This window comes from Chiroxiphia lanceolata (genome assembly GCF_009829145.1).
Source record: "Chiroxiphia lanceolata isolate bChiLan1 chromosome W unlocalized genomic scaffold, bChiLan1.pri scaffold_57_arrow_ctg1, whole genome shotgun sequence".
In the NCBI taxonomy this organism is placed as follows: domain Eukaryota; kingdom Metazoa; phylum Chordata; class Aves; order Passeriformes; family Pipridae; genus Chiroxiphia; species Chiroxiphia lanceolata.
The window spans coordinates 98,784-115,873 of record NW_022476504.1 but is presented as its reverse complement, the minus strand read 5'-3'; the positions used below and the strand labels follow the sequence as shown (position 1 = coordinate 115,873).

At 60.1% G+C, this 17,090-nt stretch overlaps 2 protein-coding genes and 1 long non-coding RNA gene across 3 annotated transcripts; all 3 read right to left on the bottom strand.

Annotated features, from left to right (window-relative positions):
- Positions 1–726: 726 nt before the first annotated feature.
- LOC116781540 lies at positions 727–5,610 on the bottom strand. Its single transcript, XM_032677201.1, has 12 exons — positions 5,259–5,610; positions 4,709–4,803; positions 4,105–4,254; positions 3,755–3,936; positions 3,255–3,390; positions 3,033–3,170; positions 2,649–2,825; positions 2,228–2,383; positions 1,687–1,788; positions 1,312–1,414; positions 950–1,009; positions 727–863 (listed from the first exon to the last, which is right to left on the bottom strand). The coding sequence occupies exons 1-12, from the start codon at positions 5,608–5,610 to the stop codon at positions 727–729; spliced, it is 1,788 nt and encodes a 595-aa protein (XP_032533092.1).
- Positions 5,611–6,567: 957 nt separating this feature from the next.
- LOC116781554 lies at positions 6,568–7,354 on the bottom strand. Its single transcript, XR_004354902.1, has 4 exons — positions 7,335–7,354; positions 7,017–7,142; positions 6,792–6,871; positions 6,568–6,674 (listed from the first exon to the last, which is right to left on the bottom strand). It is a non-coding gene; the product is annotated as an uncharacterized LOC116781554 (long non-coding RNA).
- Positions 7,355–13,802: 6,448 nt separating this feature from the next.
- LOC116781538 (gastrula zinc finger protein XlCGF49.1-like) lies at positions 13,803–15,314 on the bottom strand. The gene is made up of 2 exons (XM_032677200.1): positions 15,305–15,314; positions 13,803–14,892 (listed from the first exon to the last, which is right to left on the bottom strand). The coding sequence occupies exons 1-2, from the start codon at positions 15,312–15,314 to the stop codon at positions 14,231–14,233; spliced, it is 672 nt and encodes a 223-aa protein (XP_032533091.1). The 3' UTR covers positions 13,803–14,230.
- Between the last annotated feature and the right edge of the window lie 1,776 nt (positions 15,315–17,090).

Here is a 17,090-nt window from a genome sequence, read left to right as displayed (position 1 = left end):
CTCAATATCCTTCCTGAACTGAGGGGCCAAGAACTGGACACAGTACTCCAGGTGTGGTCTCACCAGCGCTGAGTCCAGGGGAAGAATCACTTCCTTGGACCTACTGACCATGCTGTTCCTGATCCAGGCCAGGATGCCATTGGCCCTCCTGGTCACCTGGCTACACTCTGGCTCATGATCAGCTTCCTGTAAATCCACACTCCCAGGTCCATCTCTGCCTGGCTGCTCTCCAGCCACTGTGACCCCAGCCTGTGGTACTGCAGGGGGTTGTTGTGGCCAAAGGTCAGGACCCGGCACTTGGCCTTTTTGAACATCATCCAGCCCCTTCCAGTTCCTAAATGAGGCTCCAAGGGAGCTGGAGAGGGATTTTGGACGAGGGCCTGGAGTGACAGGACAAGGGGGAATAGCTTCACAGCGGCAGAGGGCAGGGTGACATTGGCAGTGGCCCTGAAATGGGGCGAGAAGGCTCTGGCAGCAGCTTGCCCTTTAGCCAAGGTGGTTTCTCCCGGGGAAAGCCCCAGCCAGGGCTCAGCTTGTCCCACAAGTCTGGGGCCAGGAGTGCTGAGGGGGGAGCATCCCGCTGCCTGCGGGACAGCCCAGGAAGGACACGGTCGGCTCGGCACACTCAGCACCGCGCAGCTGAAGGACACCAGGGCTTTGGGCACGTTGTTGCAGCTTTATTGAGCCCCAGTCCTTCAGCCAAGGCAAGCTGCATCTCTGCTGGGCTCACGGCCAGCAGCAGCGCAGTGCTCGCAGGAGGCCTCTTGGTCTTTGCTGCACGCAAGGACTCCTCAGAATGGAGGTTGTCCGAACTGCCAGGGAGCTGACAGAGATGTCCCAGTCTTTCTCCAAGGGCTGAAGTGCTGTGAGGGAAAGAAACAGAGCCCAGATCAAACCCCCCGTCTGCAGAGAGCCTCTGGATTCCCGACAGAGCACGCTCCCCACTCACCACTCAGGATGTCAGCCTGACTGTCCGTGGTCTGCTCCCTCAGGCGCCGTGTGATGAGTCCTGGGCACAGAGCTCCATTAGCCCCTGCTCCCCAGCCTGCTCCCAGCAGCAGGGCCCCCAGTCCTCCCCTCCTCCCCCTCAGCAGGGCTGAGCCCAGGAGCCCCCAGAAGCTCAGGGCAGTGGGACTGAGCAAGGCGGCCACCAAGCCCCGCTGTGTGGGCAGGGCTGGCAGAGGGAGGCAAGGCCCTGCCCGGGGTGGCCGGGCACTGCTGGGGCAGCCCCAGGACTGCCCCTCGCTGCTGGGGCAGCAGTGGCACAGGGGCCAGGCTGCCCCCAGAGGCACCGCAGGGGCTGGCACTCACCGATGAACCTGACGGCCGCCAGGCGCACGTTGGCCTGAGGGTCCTGCAGGTAGGGCAGGCTCTGGTGGATGATCTCTTCAGCCCTGTTCCTGCTGTTCTGAAGCTGCAGAGAGAACAAGGCATGTCTCTGCAGGGCTGTCACTGGGGCAGTTGGCTGGAGCAGTGCCTCCCGCCAGCACCCCCTGGGACGGAGAGGCCTCCCCTCCTGCTGGCTCCAGGGAAGGGACAGGGGCCAGCAGAAAAGCCCCTGGGGCTCTGTTCTTGAGGGCAGCAAGAGGGATGCAGCTCCAGGCTCTGCCCAGCTGCAGAGCCCCCAGCCCAGACATGGCATGGGGGCAGCCCTCCCCCAGCCCGGGCCCCTCAGCTTGTCCTTACCAAGCACGCTCCAAGCTCCCACAGCCGCTCTCTCTGCAGCAGGTGCTTGAGCGTCTTCCACTTCAGCAGCTCGGCGGCAGCAAGAAGGGCTTCCCTGGAGGCCTGCAGGACAGCAGGAGCTGAGAGATGGCCCGGGGGCCTGGGCAAGGAGACATCTTGGCTCTGTTCCTGGGGGATCCTGCCTTTAGGAGGCTGGGACATGCCCTAGCCCAAATGTCTGGGAGCCTTCTGGGGACAGCCCTGGGGGACAGGCATGAAGGTTCAAAGGCCTGGCCTCTGACACAGCCTGTGGGGATGCCCCTGCTCAGGCCGTGGTGGTCACGGGCTGCTGCCGAGCCCTGCAGGAGCAGGCAGGGCAGGTGTTGCCCAGGGCCGTGCCAGCTTCTCCGGTCCTGCTGGCGCTGGCTCCGCACGGACCTTCCCCTGGGCTGTGCTGGGGGAGTGCTGCCCGCTGCCAGCAGCCCTTGCCCCGATGCCCAGGAGCCCTGGGGGGTGTCAGCTCAGCCCTCTGTGTGTCAGGGCTCAGCCTTCAGCGCTGTACCTTGGCCACGCTGGGGACCTGGTCGCTCACGCGGAAGAGGAGAGGCACCAGTGCCCACCACACCTCCTTCCTCATCCTCTTCTCATCCCTGCCCACCACCAACTGCAGCAGCTCCGTCAGCATGCGGATGGACAGCTCTCGCAGCTCGCTGCACTCCTGGCAGGAAGCAGGAAAAGGGAGCTTTGCAAACAGCAGCTCCCTGCCCACAGTGAAGAGGGCCGTCATCATGGCTGTGGGGAGGGCAGCGGCTCCGGCCTCACATCCCAGAAGAAGGAGCACTGGGCTGCACGGCCCAGAAGCCATCCCAGGAGAGCCCAGGGGAGTGGAGCTGGCTCCAAGTGCTGCTCGCAGGGCTGGGCTGCAGGGTAGCTGACATTGCCCAGTGCCCATCTGAGGGGCTCAGGCTCCACCTCAGCCTTACCGAGTCAAAGAGGGGCAGGAGCCTCCCCACAAGCTGCACAGCGATGAAGCTGGCCTTGGTCTTCTTCAGCTGAGGCAGAACGTTTTGCAAGGCCAGCAGGATCTTCATCTGGGCGTCTTCGCTGCCAACTTGCAGGATCTTCATCATGCCTGGCAGGAAGAGTTCAATGTTTCTTGCCTGGAGAGAGAAGAGAATGTCCATTGGGTGAAGAGGGCCGTTCCTGAAAAGCTCCTCAGGCAACCACCCCAGGCCCCACTGTGGCAGGGAGGGCGTTTGGAGCAGTCACCCCACATTGGGAGTGCCAGGCCAGGCCAGGCCACTGCTTTCCACACAGCCCCAGCCCCCGTTTGCCGACAGGGCTGCCCCTGACACCGCCCTGCTCACCATCTCGGCTCTCTGCGACAGCCCGACGAGCCCTTCCAGCAGCAGCCTGGCCGTCCTCACGTTTGGACAGCCCTGATGGCTCTCAACAGAGTCGGGCTCCTCAGCCAACTCCTCCCACTCAGCCTTCCTGGAGGACGACTGCAGGAGCAAACAGAGCCGTGAGGGGCCGGCAGAGCCTGCAGGGCTGGCGGGAGGGGACCAGGGCCTTTAGTGGTCACTCACAGCCATGGGCTGGGTGCGGGGGCCTTCTGCGGAGCAGCGGAAGCACTGTCTGCGCAGCAGGTTGGCAAAGTCCTCCAAGATCTTGGCCAGCGTCTCCGGCATGGAGGACATCAGCTCCCACAGCTCCGGCGCAGTGCTGGAAGGCAGAGCGCTGTCAGCAGGGCTGCCTCAGCCCCAGGGCTGTGGCCTGGAGCAGCCCCCCAGAACCTGCCCCTTGGAGCCCTGGCTGCGCGTCCCCGGGGGCCCTGCCCGCGCGGGCAGGACGGGGCTGAGGGCGTGTTCCCCGTGGGGCTGGAGCACCGGGCTGGCTCTGGGCTGGCTGGGCCAGCTTTGGCTGCTGTGAAGCCAGCCCAGCCAGCAGGGCTGGAAAGCGGGGGGGGATGGAGGGCCTGACTCTGCAGGCTGTCCTGCAGCGTTCCTTGGCTCTGGCAGCCAGAGAGTCTCAGGGTCCCTCTCCCCACAGGGAACAAGCCCACCCTCAAGGCCATCAGGGCCAGTACCTGTCTCCTTGAAGAGCCGCCTTACACAGGAGGATGACCACTGTGGTGGGGTACAGGTTGGTCATCAGGCGAAGCAGTGACTCCGCTTTCTCCCACGCTGCCTGTGTGCTGCAGTATGGCAGGCTCTCAAGGATGCAGCTGACTATCTTAGGCGCCTGCAGGGGATACAGGTGAGGATGGCACTGCCCCCAGAGTGCAGCCATGTGCTCAGTTGCCCTTCCCATTCCTCTCTGCTGCCTTGAGGTGGCTTGGGGGGGCCCAAGTCCCCTGTGCTCGGGAGGGAGGGATGCAGGGAGGAACAAGGCCCAAGAGGGTTGAAGGGCACAACAATGCAGCCACAGGCCACTTACATCTGTCAGCCAGACGTCCGGGTCCTCCAAGGCCACCTCCAGCAGGCTGCTGGGCACCTGCTGGTCGAGGATGCTGGCATCTCCCATGGCCTCGATGGCCACGAGGATGACGTCTGTCCTCTCGTGGGACCACAGGTATTTTCCAAAGGCCTATGGCAGCAAGGAAGGAAGACACGTCACGCTGAGTGCCCTGACAGTGCTGCTTGGCTGAGCAGCTCGAGGGGCCCTGGCCGGACGTGCCCACCACTGCTGACAGCAGTGCCCACAGCAAAGCTGGCAGCAGTGCCTGCAGTCCCTGCATGGCAGAAGATGAGCAGAGAGGGCCCTCCTGCTGGGGGAGGAGGGCTCATGGCCACAGGCTGCTGGCCCCATTGAGAACCAGGGACTTGCTGGTGGCCAGGAGCACTGGAGCTCCTGCTGGGGCTGAAGCTGCTGCTGGGACACTGGAGTGCAACCCTTGTGCTCTCCCTGCTCAAGGACGGGGGGAACCCTCTCCCCAGGGAGCTGAAGGCACACCAGCCCCACTGCTGTGGGGTCCTTTGGCTCACACCAGTGCCCTGCTGGTGCCACAGACAGGAGTCCCAGCAAGGGCGCAGCTCCTTACCTTGGCACAGTCCCTGGCGCTCAGAGAACACAGCGCGGAGGTGGTCACGGCTTCCCGGTGGACTTGGTCTGCTCTGCCCTTTAGCCTGGATTCAACTAAACACAGGGGCAAACACACAAGAGTCAGGAAGGCAGAGCAGCTTTGCCAGCAAGCTCACCAAACTGCCCTGGCATCTGCTGGCAAGGAGGCAGGACAGGAGCAGTCCAGGATTTCGGGAGGGCATCAGGAACAGCTTCTTGCTACAGACACTGGAGGGACCAGCCAGGGTGGGGGATCTGCTCTTCCCCACCAGGGAAGACGTGGCTTTGGGACAGGGAAGTCAAGAGGAACTTTGGCTGTAGGGCCCACAAACCAGTGAGCTGCAAGATCCTGAAAGCAAGGGGAGGAAGGAGAGCAGTAGCAAACAGATGCTGGCCTTGAGCAGAGCACTCAGCCTCTGGCAGCTGGGAAACTCTGGGAAGCAGCTGGGAGGGGCAAAGGCAGTCAGGAAGCAGATCTCTCAGGAGATAGAGCAGATGAAGGCCAGCACTGCTCTGCCTTTTTTACTTACAGATGAAGTCAGCCAGGGCAAAAAGAGCATGGAAAGCTGCACAGCTTGTCTGTTCCTCAGAGAACCGGAAAAGGATGAGACGCCCCAGCAGCTTTCCTAGGAGCGGGAGCTGGATCTCCCCAGAGCAGACAGGTCCAGCAGTGTCTCTTCTGACGCTGGTACAGGCCTGGATGAGGGAGGCATGAGCAGAAGGGCTGAGGGCACAAAGGTGGTGCCACAGCCCCCCAGCCGAGAGTCTGCCCAGGGCTGGATTGCTGGAGAGTGCAGGCTTTGCAGAGCCCTGCGTCCCCGTCTCTCCGAGCAGCCATGTGGGCAGCAGCCCTGGCATGGAGAGCAGCAGGGATGGGGGCATGGCCTGGCTGGAGGGGGCCTGGTCCTTACCTGCAGAGTGGAATAGTCGGACAGCACACGGGTCAGCACATCGATCCTTGCCATGGCCCTCTCCCTCACAGCCTCTCTCTCGCATCTGGTGAAGTCCAGCAGCAGCTGGGACAAGAGAAGCAGCGGGTGAGCCCTGGGAGCAGATTCCAACACCAGCAGCAGCACAGCTCCACTGCTGGGCTGCACTCACTCCATCCCTCAAGGCTTCCTCTCCCCTCCAGCAAAGCCTGCAGTGGGGTGTCTGCCCCTGGATTCCCGCCCAGGTCGGGCACAAAGACCCAGAGCCAACCTCATGGCCAGGCAGGAGGGCAGGTGCCACCCTCTGCAGCCCCTGTGCTCCACAAGAGCCTGGGGCCTGCCCCGGCTTCCCCACAGGAGGTGGGAACCCTCCCTGCAGGGCACTCTGCCTGTTCAGCACTGCTCTGGGCACCACTCAGCCAGCAGTGGGCAAACCCTCCCCTCCAGGCTGAGGAACAGCTCTGGGACCCCCCCCTTTTTGCTTGTGCCAGACCTCCAAGATGCCCTGCAGCTCCTTGCTGACTCGAGAGGCAGGAAAGCTGAGCACCACTGTCCTCAGCATGCTGTCCATGGAGTTGAGGGTCTGCAAGGAACACAGAGAGCAGTGGCAGTCATTCTGCTGTTCCTCCCAGCCCCAGGAGAGCCATCTGAACCCCTTGTGCCACAGGAGGAGGAGGAGGATGCCCACACTTCCCTGGAGAGACATGGGCATAGACAGTCTGCGAGGGCAGAGCAGCCTGTGGCACGGGATGCAGCCAGACCCACGGGAAGGGGACAGAGGCACGAGGGTGGGAAAGACCCTGCCCTGCCTGGGATCCCTGCTCCTGTGGCACCATGGGGTAGCCAGGGAGCAGTCCAGAGGGGTTGGAGGGCCCTGGAGCTCACCCAGCACTTACCTTCATAAAGAGGGCAAGGTCCCCTTTTGGCATTTCCTTCTCTGCAGGCAGCCAGAAGACACTTGAGAAACACGTGCGGAGGAGGCTTTTGGCTTTGCCCTCCAGCGCTGTGTCCACCAAGCTGCAGGGAGAGGGCAGGACACTGGTTGCACACGGGTGCTGGGAGCAGCCCCTCGACAACTGGTGCAGGTGGCATCGGACCTCTGGGCCAGGGGGCCCACGACGGATGGGCAGGTACCTCAATTTCTCCAGAGCCAGCATGGAAAGATGCCGAAGGTCTGTGCACAGCTGGTCCCTTGGCTCTTCTTCCAGCAGCGCCTGCAGAGTACAACCGGGATGGCACCTGCTGGCAGCTGCCAGCAGCCAGGGCCTCCAGTCCCTGACCCGCCCAAGTGCTGTCCACACAGGCTGCCTGTGCCAGGGGGCTTTGCTCCCTTCAACACATTGCCCAGAGTGCCCTCACCTTGATGTTCTCTGCCAGCTCGTACATGTCACAAAACAGATCCAGGCCCTGGGTCAGGCCGTGCTTCAAGGCGCTTCTGCACAGCACGGAGATGCTCTGAAGAAATGTGGCCTTGTCTCTCTCCTCCTGCCAGCCAGGGGACAGAGACACAAACAGGGATTGTGAGTGGGCTGACACAGCCAGCGGGACCGCAGCACTGGGGGTGAAGTGCCTTGTGGGAGAAGCAGCCCTGCCCTGCCAGCACCCCTCCAGCAGCCGGGCAGCACAGTCCCTGCCAGCAGACAGCAGCACAGCTGCCCTCCAGCTGGTCGCAGTTACCTTGTTGGGGTTGGTGACAAAGGCCAGGATGGAATCCACAGCTTCCTGCTCCTCCATGTAGATGGGCAACCAGCTGGCATCTAAGGGGGGAAAGAGCAGGGAGAGCTGCAGAGGGTCCAGCGAGAGGAGGGAGCAAAGGACATCTGCCCTCCCCCCAGCTCTCTGCCCACTGCCTTGGTACGGCCTTCCCTTGCAGCTCCTGGCTGGAGGGTGCCCGTCAGAGGAGCTGCCATGCCTGGGAAAGCCCCAGTGCCCCGGGCTGAGGAAGGCAATGGCAGACAGGCAGGAAAGGCCCAGGCTCCCACAGCACGGCTGCCTCCTGCCAGCCCAGCTGGCCCTCGCTGCCCACAGCCCAAAGCCCCTCTGCCCTGTCCTTCTTTGGGAGAGGCTGTGCTGGGGCCACGCTCCAGCCCTGAGCAGTCCCAGCTTTCAGGCAACATCATGGCTGACCCCCGGGACCCTCGTTGTCAGCTGGCCAGGAAAGTGGGATCCCGGTGTGCTACAGGGTGTGGTGGTGGGCCCCAGCCCTGCCCAGCCCCACAGGGCCCCTCACTCACCCAGCTTGAGGGGCTGCATGGTGGTCACCTCGTAGGAGGATGGAAGCTGCAGAGCTGGAGAGCGGCTCTCCTGGGAAGAGCTGTCTTCCATCCAGGCCTGCCTGGGGCAGGCAGGGGGTCTCTTCTCCATCCTGTGAATCAAAGAACACAGGGGAGCCTGCCTACGGAGGGCGTCCGAATGGTGGAGTCGAACACCCTGGGGAAAAATGCCGCAGCCAAATCGCCTCAGGCAAAGTGCCTCAGGCAAAAGGCCTCAGCAAAAGGCCTCAGCCAAAAGGCCAAGGCAAAGTGCCGCAGCCAAAAGGCCAAGGCAAAGCACCTCAGCCCAAAGGCCGAGGCAAAGTGCCTCAGTCAAAAGGCCAAGGCAAAGTGCCTCAGCCAAAAGACCAAGGTAAAGTGCCTCAGGCAAAGTGCCTCGGCCAAAAGGCCTCGGTCCAAATGCCTCAGGCAAAAACGCTTTGGCAAAACGCCTCAGCCAAACTCCGCGTTCCCACGGGACCACCAAGGGTCGTGGACAAGATGTGGACTGCAGTCGGGGGCTTCTCGCCAGCGCCGCACTCCTCTCCTGTCCGGTCGCCGTCCTGACGGACACTGACCCACCGTGGGCCACGGCCGCGCTGAGCACACCTGCTGCAGTGGGTGTCACAAAGGGTCCCTCTGTGACACGCTGCCGGCCGCTAGCCACAGGTCCCAGTGCTTGTTGACATGGCACCTGCCCCCAGCAACGGGTCCCATGGAGCCACCACGCAGGCTGGAATAGGCAGGGTGTCCCTGGGCACACAGGCCAGCCACAGCCCTTGGCTGCCCTCAGAGTGTCTCCAGGTCCCACTTTGCTCTCATGTCTCCTCAGGACATCCCAAGGAGCCCCATGTTCAGACAGCCCTGCGTGCCCCCAGGATACCCCTTTCCTGTCCCCACACTGCAGAGCCTGACCTCAGAGCCCTTCAGTCACATTAAATGCATAACGTTTGCTCAAGCTTAACAGAAACCATGGCTTTTGTTGCCTCTTCTCTTTCTCCCACTGAGCAGCAAGAGCTTTTCCCCACTCAACAGCTCTTCCAGCACCAGGCTGCTCAGGAGCCCTCCCAAGGCCTTTGCCGCACCCCAGGCCCCTGCGCGGCACCCCGAGCTGCCCCAGGGGTGGCTGAGTGACCCTGCCAGGCTGGTGGAGTCCTGGGGGGGCTTAGGGTTGAAGGGGGGAGGATGGCACCCAGGGGGATCCAGCTGGAAGGGCCGGGATCCTCAACGTGCCGGGAGCTGTTGTCTCCTGGCACAGCCCAGCTGAGCGGCCGCATTGGTCCATCTGAGGGGCCAGGAGCTGTAATCCTGCTGCTCTTGCCTCAGTTCTGTGTCTCTTCTACCAAATCAGAGCAAAGAAGCCCCCAGAAGCCCAAAGGGCCCTGGAACAGCCCCTCTCTGACAGCCCCAGAGGTGCCCTGGAGCTGCCTGCCAGCCCAGCTGGCCCTCGCTGCCCACAGCCCAGAGCCCCTCTGCCCTGTCCTTCTTTGGGAGAGGCTGTGCTGGGGCTGCGCTCCAGCCCTGAGCAGTCACAGCTTTCATGGCTGACCCCCGGGACCCCTGTGGGTCAGGAAAAATACACAGCTCAGGGGGGGCAACCCCTACAATAAATAACGCAAGTGGCCGTTGTTTTTCTGCTTTGCTCGATCCCGAAGTCGCTGCTGCAGCGGGCCCGTGTCTAAAGCTGCTCTTTCCAAGTCTCATAGTCCTGGGGTTCGCCTACAAAAAATTGATGAATTTAAAAAAAAGAAAAGATGTGGCAATGCTGTTCATGAAGCCTTCAGCAGTCACCAAGAGTTCTGTTCTGCAGAGATTTCAACTATTTCTTAAATTCCACACTCGTGGCTTCAGGTCATGACTTGCCAGAGCAGTCCCAGAGCTGGCCACTGCCCAGAGATGCCCTGGGGCAGCTCAAGGGCCCAAGTGGGACAAGTGGCCCAGGGTGTGTGGGAGCCCTTTGGAGCAGGAGCTGGTGGGCAGGAAGGGCCCAGCTGGGGAGGGGCAGGGAATCCCCCCCCTGCAGCCCTGCTGCCCAGGCTGAGGAGGGTCCTCTCCAGCCCAGCAGCACATCGTGTGCCCTTGGGGGCTGCGCTGCCGGGGCTGTTCCCGGGCACTGACTGACCAAGGTGAGGAGTGTCAGAGACTGAAATGGTTCATGACTGTCCTGGGTTAAAAAGGGTTTTCCCCTGGAGTTGGAAAGTGGTTAACCCCAGGAGATGGTATTCTTGGTGTTGACCCAATCAGCACCCCTGCAAAATTAAACATATCACAACAGGCCGGAGAAGAAGAGATTACGTAGTTGAAAGAAGAGCAGCAGCCATGGTCTGAGACCACGAGGAGAGAGGGACCAGGGAGCCCTGCTGGGGGCCAAGACCCCCCAGCCCCCCGACTGGGGCTGTAGAAACTCGGAACAGTGTTAAACTGGGCCCAGTACTGTGGCCAAGAGCCGAGGGAGTTTTTCTCCACTGTGAGTGGGCAGCAGGAACAGTGGCAGAGACAGCACCGAACAGAGAGCTGTGGCTGAGAGCCAAGAAGACAGTCAGCAGGAGTGAGGTGGCACAGAGCCAAGCTGAGAGACACAGAGATGCCCGAAGGAGAGACAGAGCACCAGGCTCAGCAGAGACTGTTTGGGGTGAGCCTGACTTTATTTCTCCAAACCCTTTGAGACCCCTCTTGGAAGGAGGGGGTGGACTTCCACTTGAAGGGAGTCCTGAAATGCAGCAGCAATTAGAGAGAGAGAAGCTGAGAAGCTCAGAGATGTCCTGGAGCTGGACCAGGACAGCCAGGAGGAATGTGGAGGGGGGAAGAGGCCTTCCTGCCCCCCTTCGCCATGCTGACAGTTTGAGATGGAGCAAAGGAGCTCTGCTAGAATGCTTGGGGCAAAAACTGAACTGAAAGCCCTAAACGTTCTGACTCAGGAGGAACTTGAATCCCCTGAGGAAGGGACTGTCAGGGGTACCCAGTACCCCGTGATATGACTGTGGAGAGGTGAGCCTTGTCCCTGCTTTCGCAGTCCACGGGAGAGAGACCTTGGGCTGGAGCCGAAGGGCCGAGGGGTGAGAGAAGACCCCTGTGTTGTAATGGAGAGAGAGAGAGATTTTCCAGCTACGACAAATGCACCTACGACTGCTGCCTTGAAGAGGAGAGACACTGCTGCCCTGAAAGTGGAAAGGATCTTTTCATCTTCCCTTCAGAACTTTTATTGGAGGGAAAGGAGGGATTTGATCTAATGTAAATACATTGCTTTTCCATAGGAGAGAGAGTTAGAATTGTATATATAATGTATTGTAGTATTTATTTGTGTAAGTAATAAACTGTAATATAATTCCCTTCCCCCCATACCGAGTTGTGTTTTGTCTGAAAACCCTCTCACACTGAAACAAATTGCAGGGAGGGAGGGCTTGGACTTGGGAATTGGATTTTTGAGGGTCTCAAACTGCCACAATGATTTATGCATTCTAGGATTGCCAGGGCACTTCTGCAGGCTGGGAAGAGGCAGCTGGACCCATCCCCCCTGCCAGTGCTGCTGAAGGTGTCAAGCCCTGAAGAGGCGAGAAGAGACGTGTTTACCAGGCCCCTCACGGGAACTCTGCGCAGGCCCAGCAGACCTTGGAGGCTCGTGGTACGGCCCAGGACACTGTCCATGGATATAATAACTCATAACTTCTTGGAGTCTGGGGGCTTCCCTCCCCCACTCCCAACAGATCAAGGCCACCACTTCAACTAACAGACATTGGAGCTGCAACTCCCAAGTTCCATCTCTGGACCCCGTGGGCGGTGACTATAGACATCTTTCCACTCTCGTCTCTGCTTTCCCTTACTCTCCCTTACCCTTATCCTGCCTTTCCTGTATGCATTTTCCCTAAAGGTTCTCTTTATGCCATATTGCTATAGATGGGAGATATAGATGATAACACCCAAAATGGCAACACATCTGTTTACCTTTGAAACAAAATTGTTCTAAAATAAACCCTACCTATATATGTTTTCAAACACTGATTATTTAGTTTCATTTCACTCTAATCCACTCCAAGAGATTTATTAATAAGAATCTGGTTACCCCCCCCCCTTTCTGGTGTGGGTAGTAACAGACCCCTTGTAGCAGGATGTTCTACCTGGGAAAGAATCTGATGGGAGAATGCAAGCACTGCAAGCTCTCTGTGGGGAGTTACTGCTGGTGCCAAGGGGTTGGTTTAGTGTTGAATTGTGCCAAACCCAGCCTGGTTCCCCAACCTTCCAACACACATGCTGCTTTTGGAAGCAGAGTTTGACAGATCAGCTGCTCACTGGCCTGGGAATATGTGACTGGAGATCCATCACTGGATAAGCATAAAAGCCCAGGGCCAACTTTCCTAGAGCAGATTCTTCCACAGACTTTGTTGAAGTGTGTGCAGCTTCTGCTGTGAAGCAGGGATGCCTCTTGATGGTCACTGCTGAGGGGGTAAAAGAAAGAGAGAGCTCTGCCTTGATTTATTTCCATCAGACCCCGCCGGGCCCTCCCCGCTTCCTGCCGGGATCGGACACCGCCGGCGGCCCCGGCCCTGCTGGGCTCCATCAGCCTGAGGAATTGCTGCGAAGGAGGGGCCGGGGGCTTCCTCTTGGCCTTCGTCTCCCTGGCGCTGGGGCTCGGCTTCTACCTGCACCAGAAGGTGAGGGGGGTCCCAGGGGGTCGTGTGTCCCCCCCAGAGCGTCTGTGCCCCCCCGGGGACCCCCCACCCCGGTGTCACCCCCTTTTCTCTCCCCACAGAGCTCCTGAGCCGGCGGCAGCCGCAGTCCCTCCCCAGGACCTCGGGCTCAGCCTGGACCTCCCGCCTATCCCTGCAAGGATTTTGGGGGGGTCATGTGTCTCCCCCTCCCCTGCTGTCACTCTGCCTGTGCCCGGCTGCTCCCAGTGATCCCAGGAAAGCTTCCCAGTTCTCCCCAGTCCCGGTTATTGGGGGGCAGTGGGGGAGGGGCTTGGGGGAATCCCGAGGGGTGGAGCCGAGTTTGGGGGGGGCAGCACCGGCCCCAGGATGGATCGGGAATGGGGAACCCCCTGTGTTCCCCCTGTCAGCCCGCTCTGGGGGGGCTCTGGAAGGGCACTAACCCCTCAATAAGGCACCCAGCACACTTCGAAAGGTGCTGGAAACCCCCTAAACCTCCACACAGGCTCTGGAGGACTGCCTAAACATACTCAGAGCCCACCCAGGACCCCGCACAAACGTTTTCTGGGGGGACTTCTCTGGGCACTGGTGGTGCTGAGAGACCCCCGGCTGCAGGTGAGGAGCTCTCGGGTGAGTGGGGGGTGGGAAGGGGGCGGTCGGTGGGAAAAGGGGGGTCAGAGGGGACAGAAGGAGTGGTGGGACCCCAAACTGAGTGGGAGGGGAGTGGGACCTCTCAACAGTGTAGGGAGGAGGGGCAGAGGATGATGGGAAATGGGTGTGAGAGGTCAGAAGAGTGGGGAAAGGGGAGGGTGGGACCCCCAAACTGAGCATGAGGGGGCTGGGGAGTGGGGGGTTGATGTGGGAGGGGTGGGAGAGGAGGGGAAAAGTGGGGGTTGGGACCCCCAGGATGATCCTGGAAGGGGCTGGAGATTGAGGGGACCATGAAAAAGTGAGAGGAACAGGGAGAGGGTGGAAAAGGGGGCAGTATTGTGGGGGCTCCAAAGGTCCCATGGGGGTCTTTGGGCACCAGGTTTTGAAAAATGGGGTGGTTCCCCTGAGCTCCCAATTTACTGTGGGGTGCTGGGGGCTCCTGGATCCAATCTCAGCCTTGAATCTTGCAAATATTTTAAGTTTAGAGGAATTACAGAGGTGTAACTGAAACACGTTTGTCCCACAGGCTTTAATGATGGCAAATCAGACCTCTAAATAGCAATGAATTATTTAGGGTTCCAAATAATCAGACAAAAGACCTTCATCAGAATTATTTACTGCACAAGAGAAACACTAAAACTACCAGGAGTACAGGATAAGATAGGACAGTGCTCTACACTAAAGCAATTGTTGAAGTAATTCTACTCAAGCTGGCACAAAAGTAATAATTCTTAATAGGAGATGGATGGAACTCCCCCAGACCAACACTCATGGGGAGATCTCTGCTCTCAACCTCCAGCAGTGACCTTGGGGGGTCCCCAGCCAAGGCAGGAATCTCCACTCACCTCCCAAGAAAGGTTCTGTTGGAAGAAGCTGCCCCTCTGAAAGGGGACTGGTCCTTTCTGATGGAAAGGGATGGACTGACAGTCACTGGACTTCAGGGGTTGCCTCAACATCAGGGGTTTCATTTGGGGTAGAAGCAGCGGCCGAAGCTCTTCCCGCAGTCGGGGCACTGGTGGGGCTGCCCTTACTGGTGGGTCTGTTGGTGTTTGGTAAAGGCAGAGCTGTCACTGAAGCTCTTCCCACACTCCCCACACTTGTAGGGTCTCTCTCCGGTGTGGATGCGCCGGTGGGTGACGAGGGTGGAGTTGTGCTTGAAGCCCTTCCCACAGTCGGTGCAGCGGAAGGGTCTCTCATCTGTGTGTGTCCGCTCATGCCTGAGGAGATGTGAGCTGGTCTGAAACCTCTTCCCACATTCCAAGCACTTGTAGAGCTGTTCTCCAGTGTGGATGCACTGGTGGGTGCGAAGGCTGGAGCTGTCCCTGAAGCTCTTCCCACATTCCCCACACGTGTAGGGCCGTTCCCCACTGTGGATGCGCTGGTGTCGGATCAGAGTGGACCTGTCATTGAAGCTCTTCCCGCATTCCCCACATGAGTAGGGACGTGCCCCAGTGTGGATCTGCTGGTGAGTGAGGAGGGTGGTGCTCCTGCTGAAGCTCTTCCCACATTCCAAGCACCTGAAGGGCTTCTCCCTGCTGGGAGGCTGATCAGGGACCACCAGCTCACAGCTCTGGCTCAAGCTCCAGCTGCCTTCCTGGCACAGGCTGGCTCTTTCCTCCTCAGAGCACCCTGGGATGGCTTTGGAGCCCCTCCTGAGGGGGGATCTCCGGCCCTTTTCCTCCCCGCTGCCTTCCTGCCCCGTGGAGCCCTTCAAAACGGCCTCTCCCACCAGGGTCTCACGGGGGGATTTGTCCTCCGGGCTCTCCCTCCTCAGCTCGGGGCCTGGGGCAGGAAGCAAGAAGGACAGGGAGGGGATTTGCCTCCGGCCCACAGGGAAGGCCAAGGACATCCCCCCAACTCCGGCCCCGGCAGGACGGCGGCGGCAGCGGGGTTGTCCTGCAGCCGGGGCCATGCTCGGCTGACAGAGCCAGCACAACACCCGCCCAAAGGGCCACTGACTTCCTCCTCACCTGCCTGGGGGGCCCAAGGCATCTTCCTCTTCCTCGCAGCCTCCTCCTCCATCCGCCCAAGCTTTGGGAAGGACAAATCCTGATGGGGGGAAAACAAGGGCTGAGCGCGTTGGTTTGGGGGTTCCTCCTACCCAAGTCCATCCCTAGAACTCACGGGGCATCCTGTGTCCATAAAAACCTCCAAAACACCAAGATTCAGCCCAGAAATCCCAAACCAACATGATTCAGGTAAAAAACCTCTTAGAAATAGCGAGATGAACCTCCTCACAAACTACAGAAAGTTAAATTTAAGTGAAAAAATACACAAAATATGAAGATTCAACCCAAAAAAAAGGTGTTTAATTGGGAGGATGAGGAGAGTGAGGTCACTTCATGAGCACTTGATTGAGTTGCTGTATTAAATGTAGTGTCACTTAAAACTCACCAGGGCTGTTCCTTGAGGTTATCTGGCCCTCTGCCAGTCCGGGGTTGTTTCTCCAAACCACCAAACCAAGTGTGCCAAACACCCTGGTTGGTCAGTGCTGGCTGGGGGAGCGGGCACTCGGTGAGGGGATGAGAAAACTGCACCCGGGGCTGGGCTGAAAGAGGCTTCAGCACCACTTCTGATGGCCCAGGGGCAGCATCTGGCTTCTCCCAAACAGAGAGATGGCACTTGTTCCTCTGCAGGGAGTCAAGGGCGGGAGGGTGACTCCTGTTGCATGGATGGAAGGGCAGAGGATCCCTTGGGTCCCCAGGATGGATCAGCACTCGGGGATACAAACTGCACTTGGGCTCGGGATGCAGCTGCCAGCACAGATTTCCCTGCAAAGTCTGCAGTGAGTCAAGCTCTGCAGAGGAGATTGTGCCCCACAGATGGGATTACAGAGGGTCCCTCAGGTCACCAGCAGGAATCAGCAACCAGGAACAGACACAAAATGCTCCAGGGGTCTGCAAGAGGCCTCGTGCTCTGCTCGGCCCCACCACTGCCTGGTACCAACACCAGGCTGGTTGCCCCCAGCCCTGGGCAGCTCTGCTGACACAGGCTGTGCCCTCACCGTGGCCCTGCAATGGCCCTGCCTGTCCCTCACCCGGGGCCCTGCCCGTGGCCCTGTCCCTTGGCTCTCTCTCTGCCAGCTCAGTGTGGGGCACACGGGATGGGGGTCCCTCCCAAGCCCCCCGGGCAGCCGGCGTTGGCTGGGGGGATGTGAGGGCTGGGCCTGCTCAGCACAGCCCCGGCCTCGTGCCCAGCGCCTCTTTCCTGACCCACACAAGACCTTCCCGGCCCCCCCAGGGCTCCCCTGCTGCTGCCTCTGCTCCTGGCCCTGCCTTTGCTGCTCCCTTGGCTGGGGCAGCGGCTGCAGGGGGGGGATGGCAGCAGCTTCAGCTCCACGGCACTTCCTGGGGGGAGCTCAGCCCGGGGGGGACGGGCAGGGACCTGATGGGGATGGACAGGGGCCCAGCAGGGACAGACAGGGCCTGCAGGGAAAGGCACAGGCACAACCTGGCCCCCCACACTGCCACCGCTGTCTCTGCTCCTCCTTGCAGGCTCCGTGGCCAGGCACAGTTTGTGTTCCTGGGTGCCCACCATCTCAGCACTTGGAGTCGCTCAAATCAGCGCCCGCAGCTCTGCAGCAAAGCCCCAGCTCACCTGGCACACAGGGGATGGACACAGCACCTTCTTGGGGATGGGCACCTTCGCCTCTTCCCCACCACGGGGCTCTCCTTCCTCAGCAGCACCTCTGCCTTGCACTTAGTCTCAGCCTCACCTCAGGGCCTGGGCTCAAGAACATGAACCTGCAGGGAGGGGACATCATGTGCAAGCTGAGGGTTGCTTGCTTCCACTGGCCTCTGGGTTTCCTTTTCCTTCTAGAACAATCCCAGAACTCAGCCTGCTTTTCTAACACCACACATTTACAGACTAACCTTGGAGATAGATAT

Coding starts and splice junctions, on each gene's coding strand:
- LOC116781540 (XM_032677201.1), bottom strand. CDS start 5,610: ATGCCCCCATCCCTGCTGCTCTCCATGCCAGGGCTGCTGCCCACATGG. Junction 3,171..3,254: donor CCCGCACCCAGCCCATGGCT/GTGAGTGACCAC, acceptor TTGCTCCTGCAG/TCGTCCTCCAGGAAGGCTGA. Junction 2,826..3,032: donor TGTCGCAGAGAGCCGAGATG/GTGAGCAGGGCG, acceptor TTCTCTCTCCAG/GCAAGAAACATTGAACTCTT.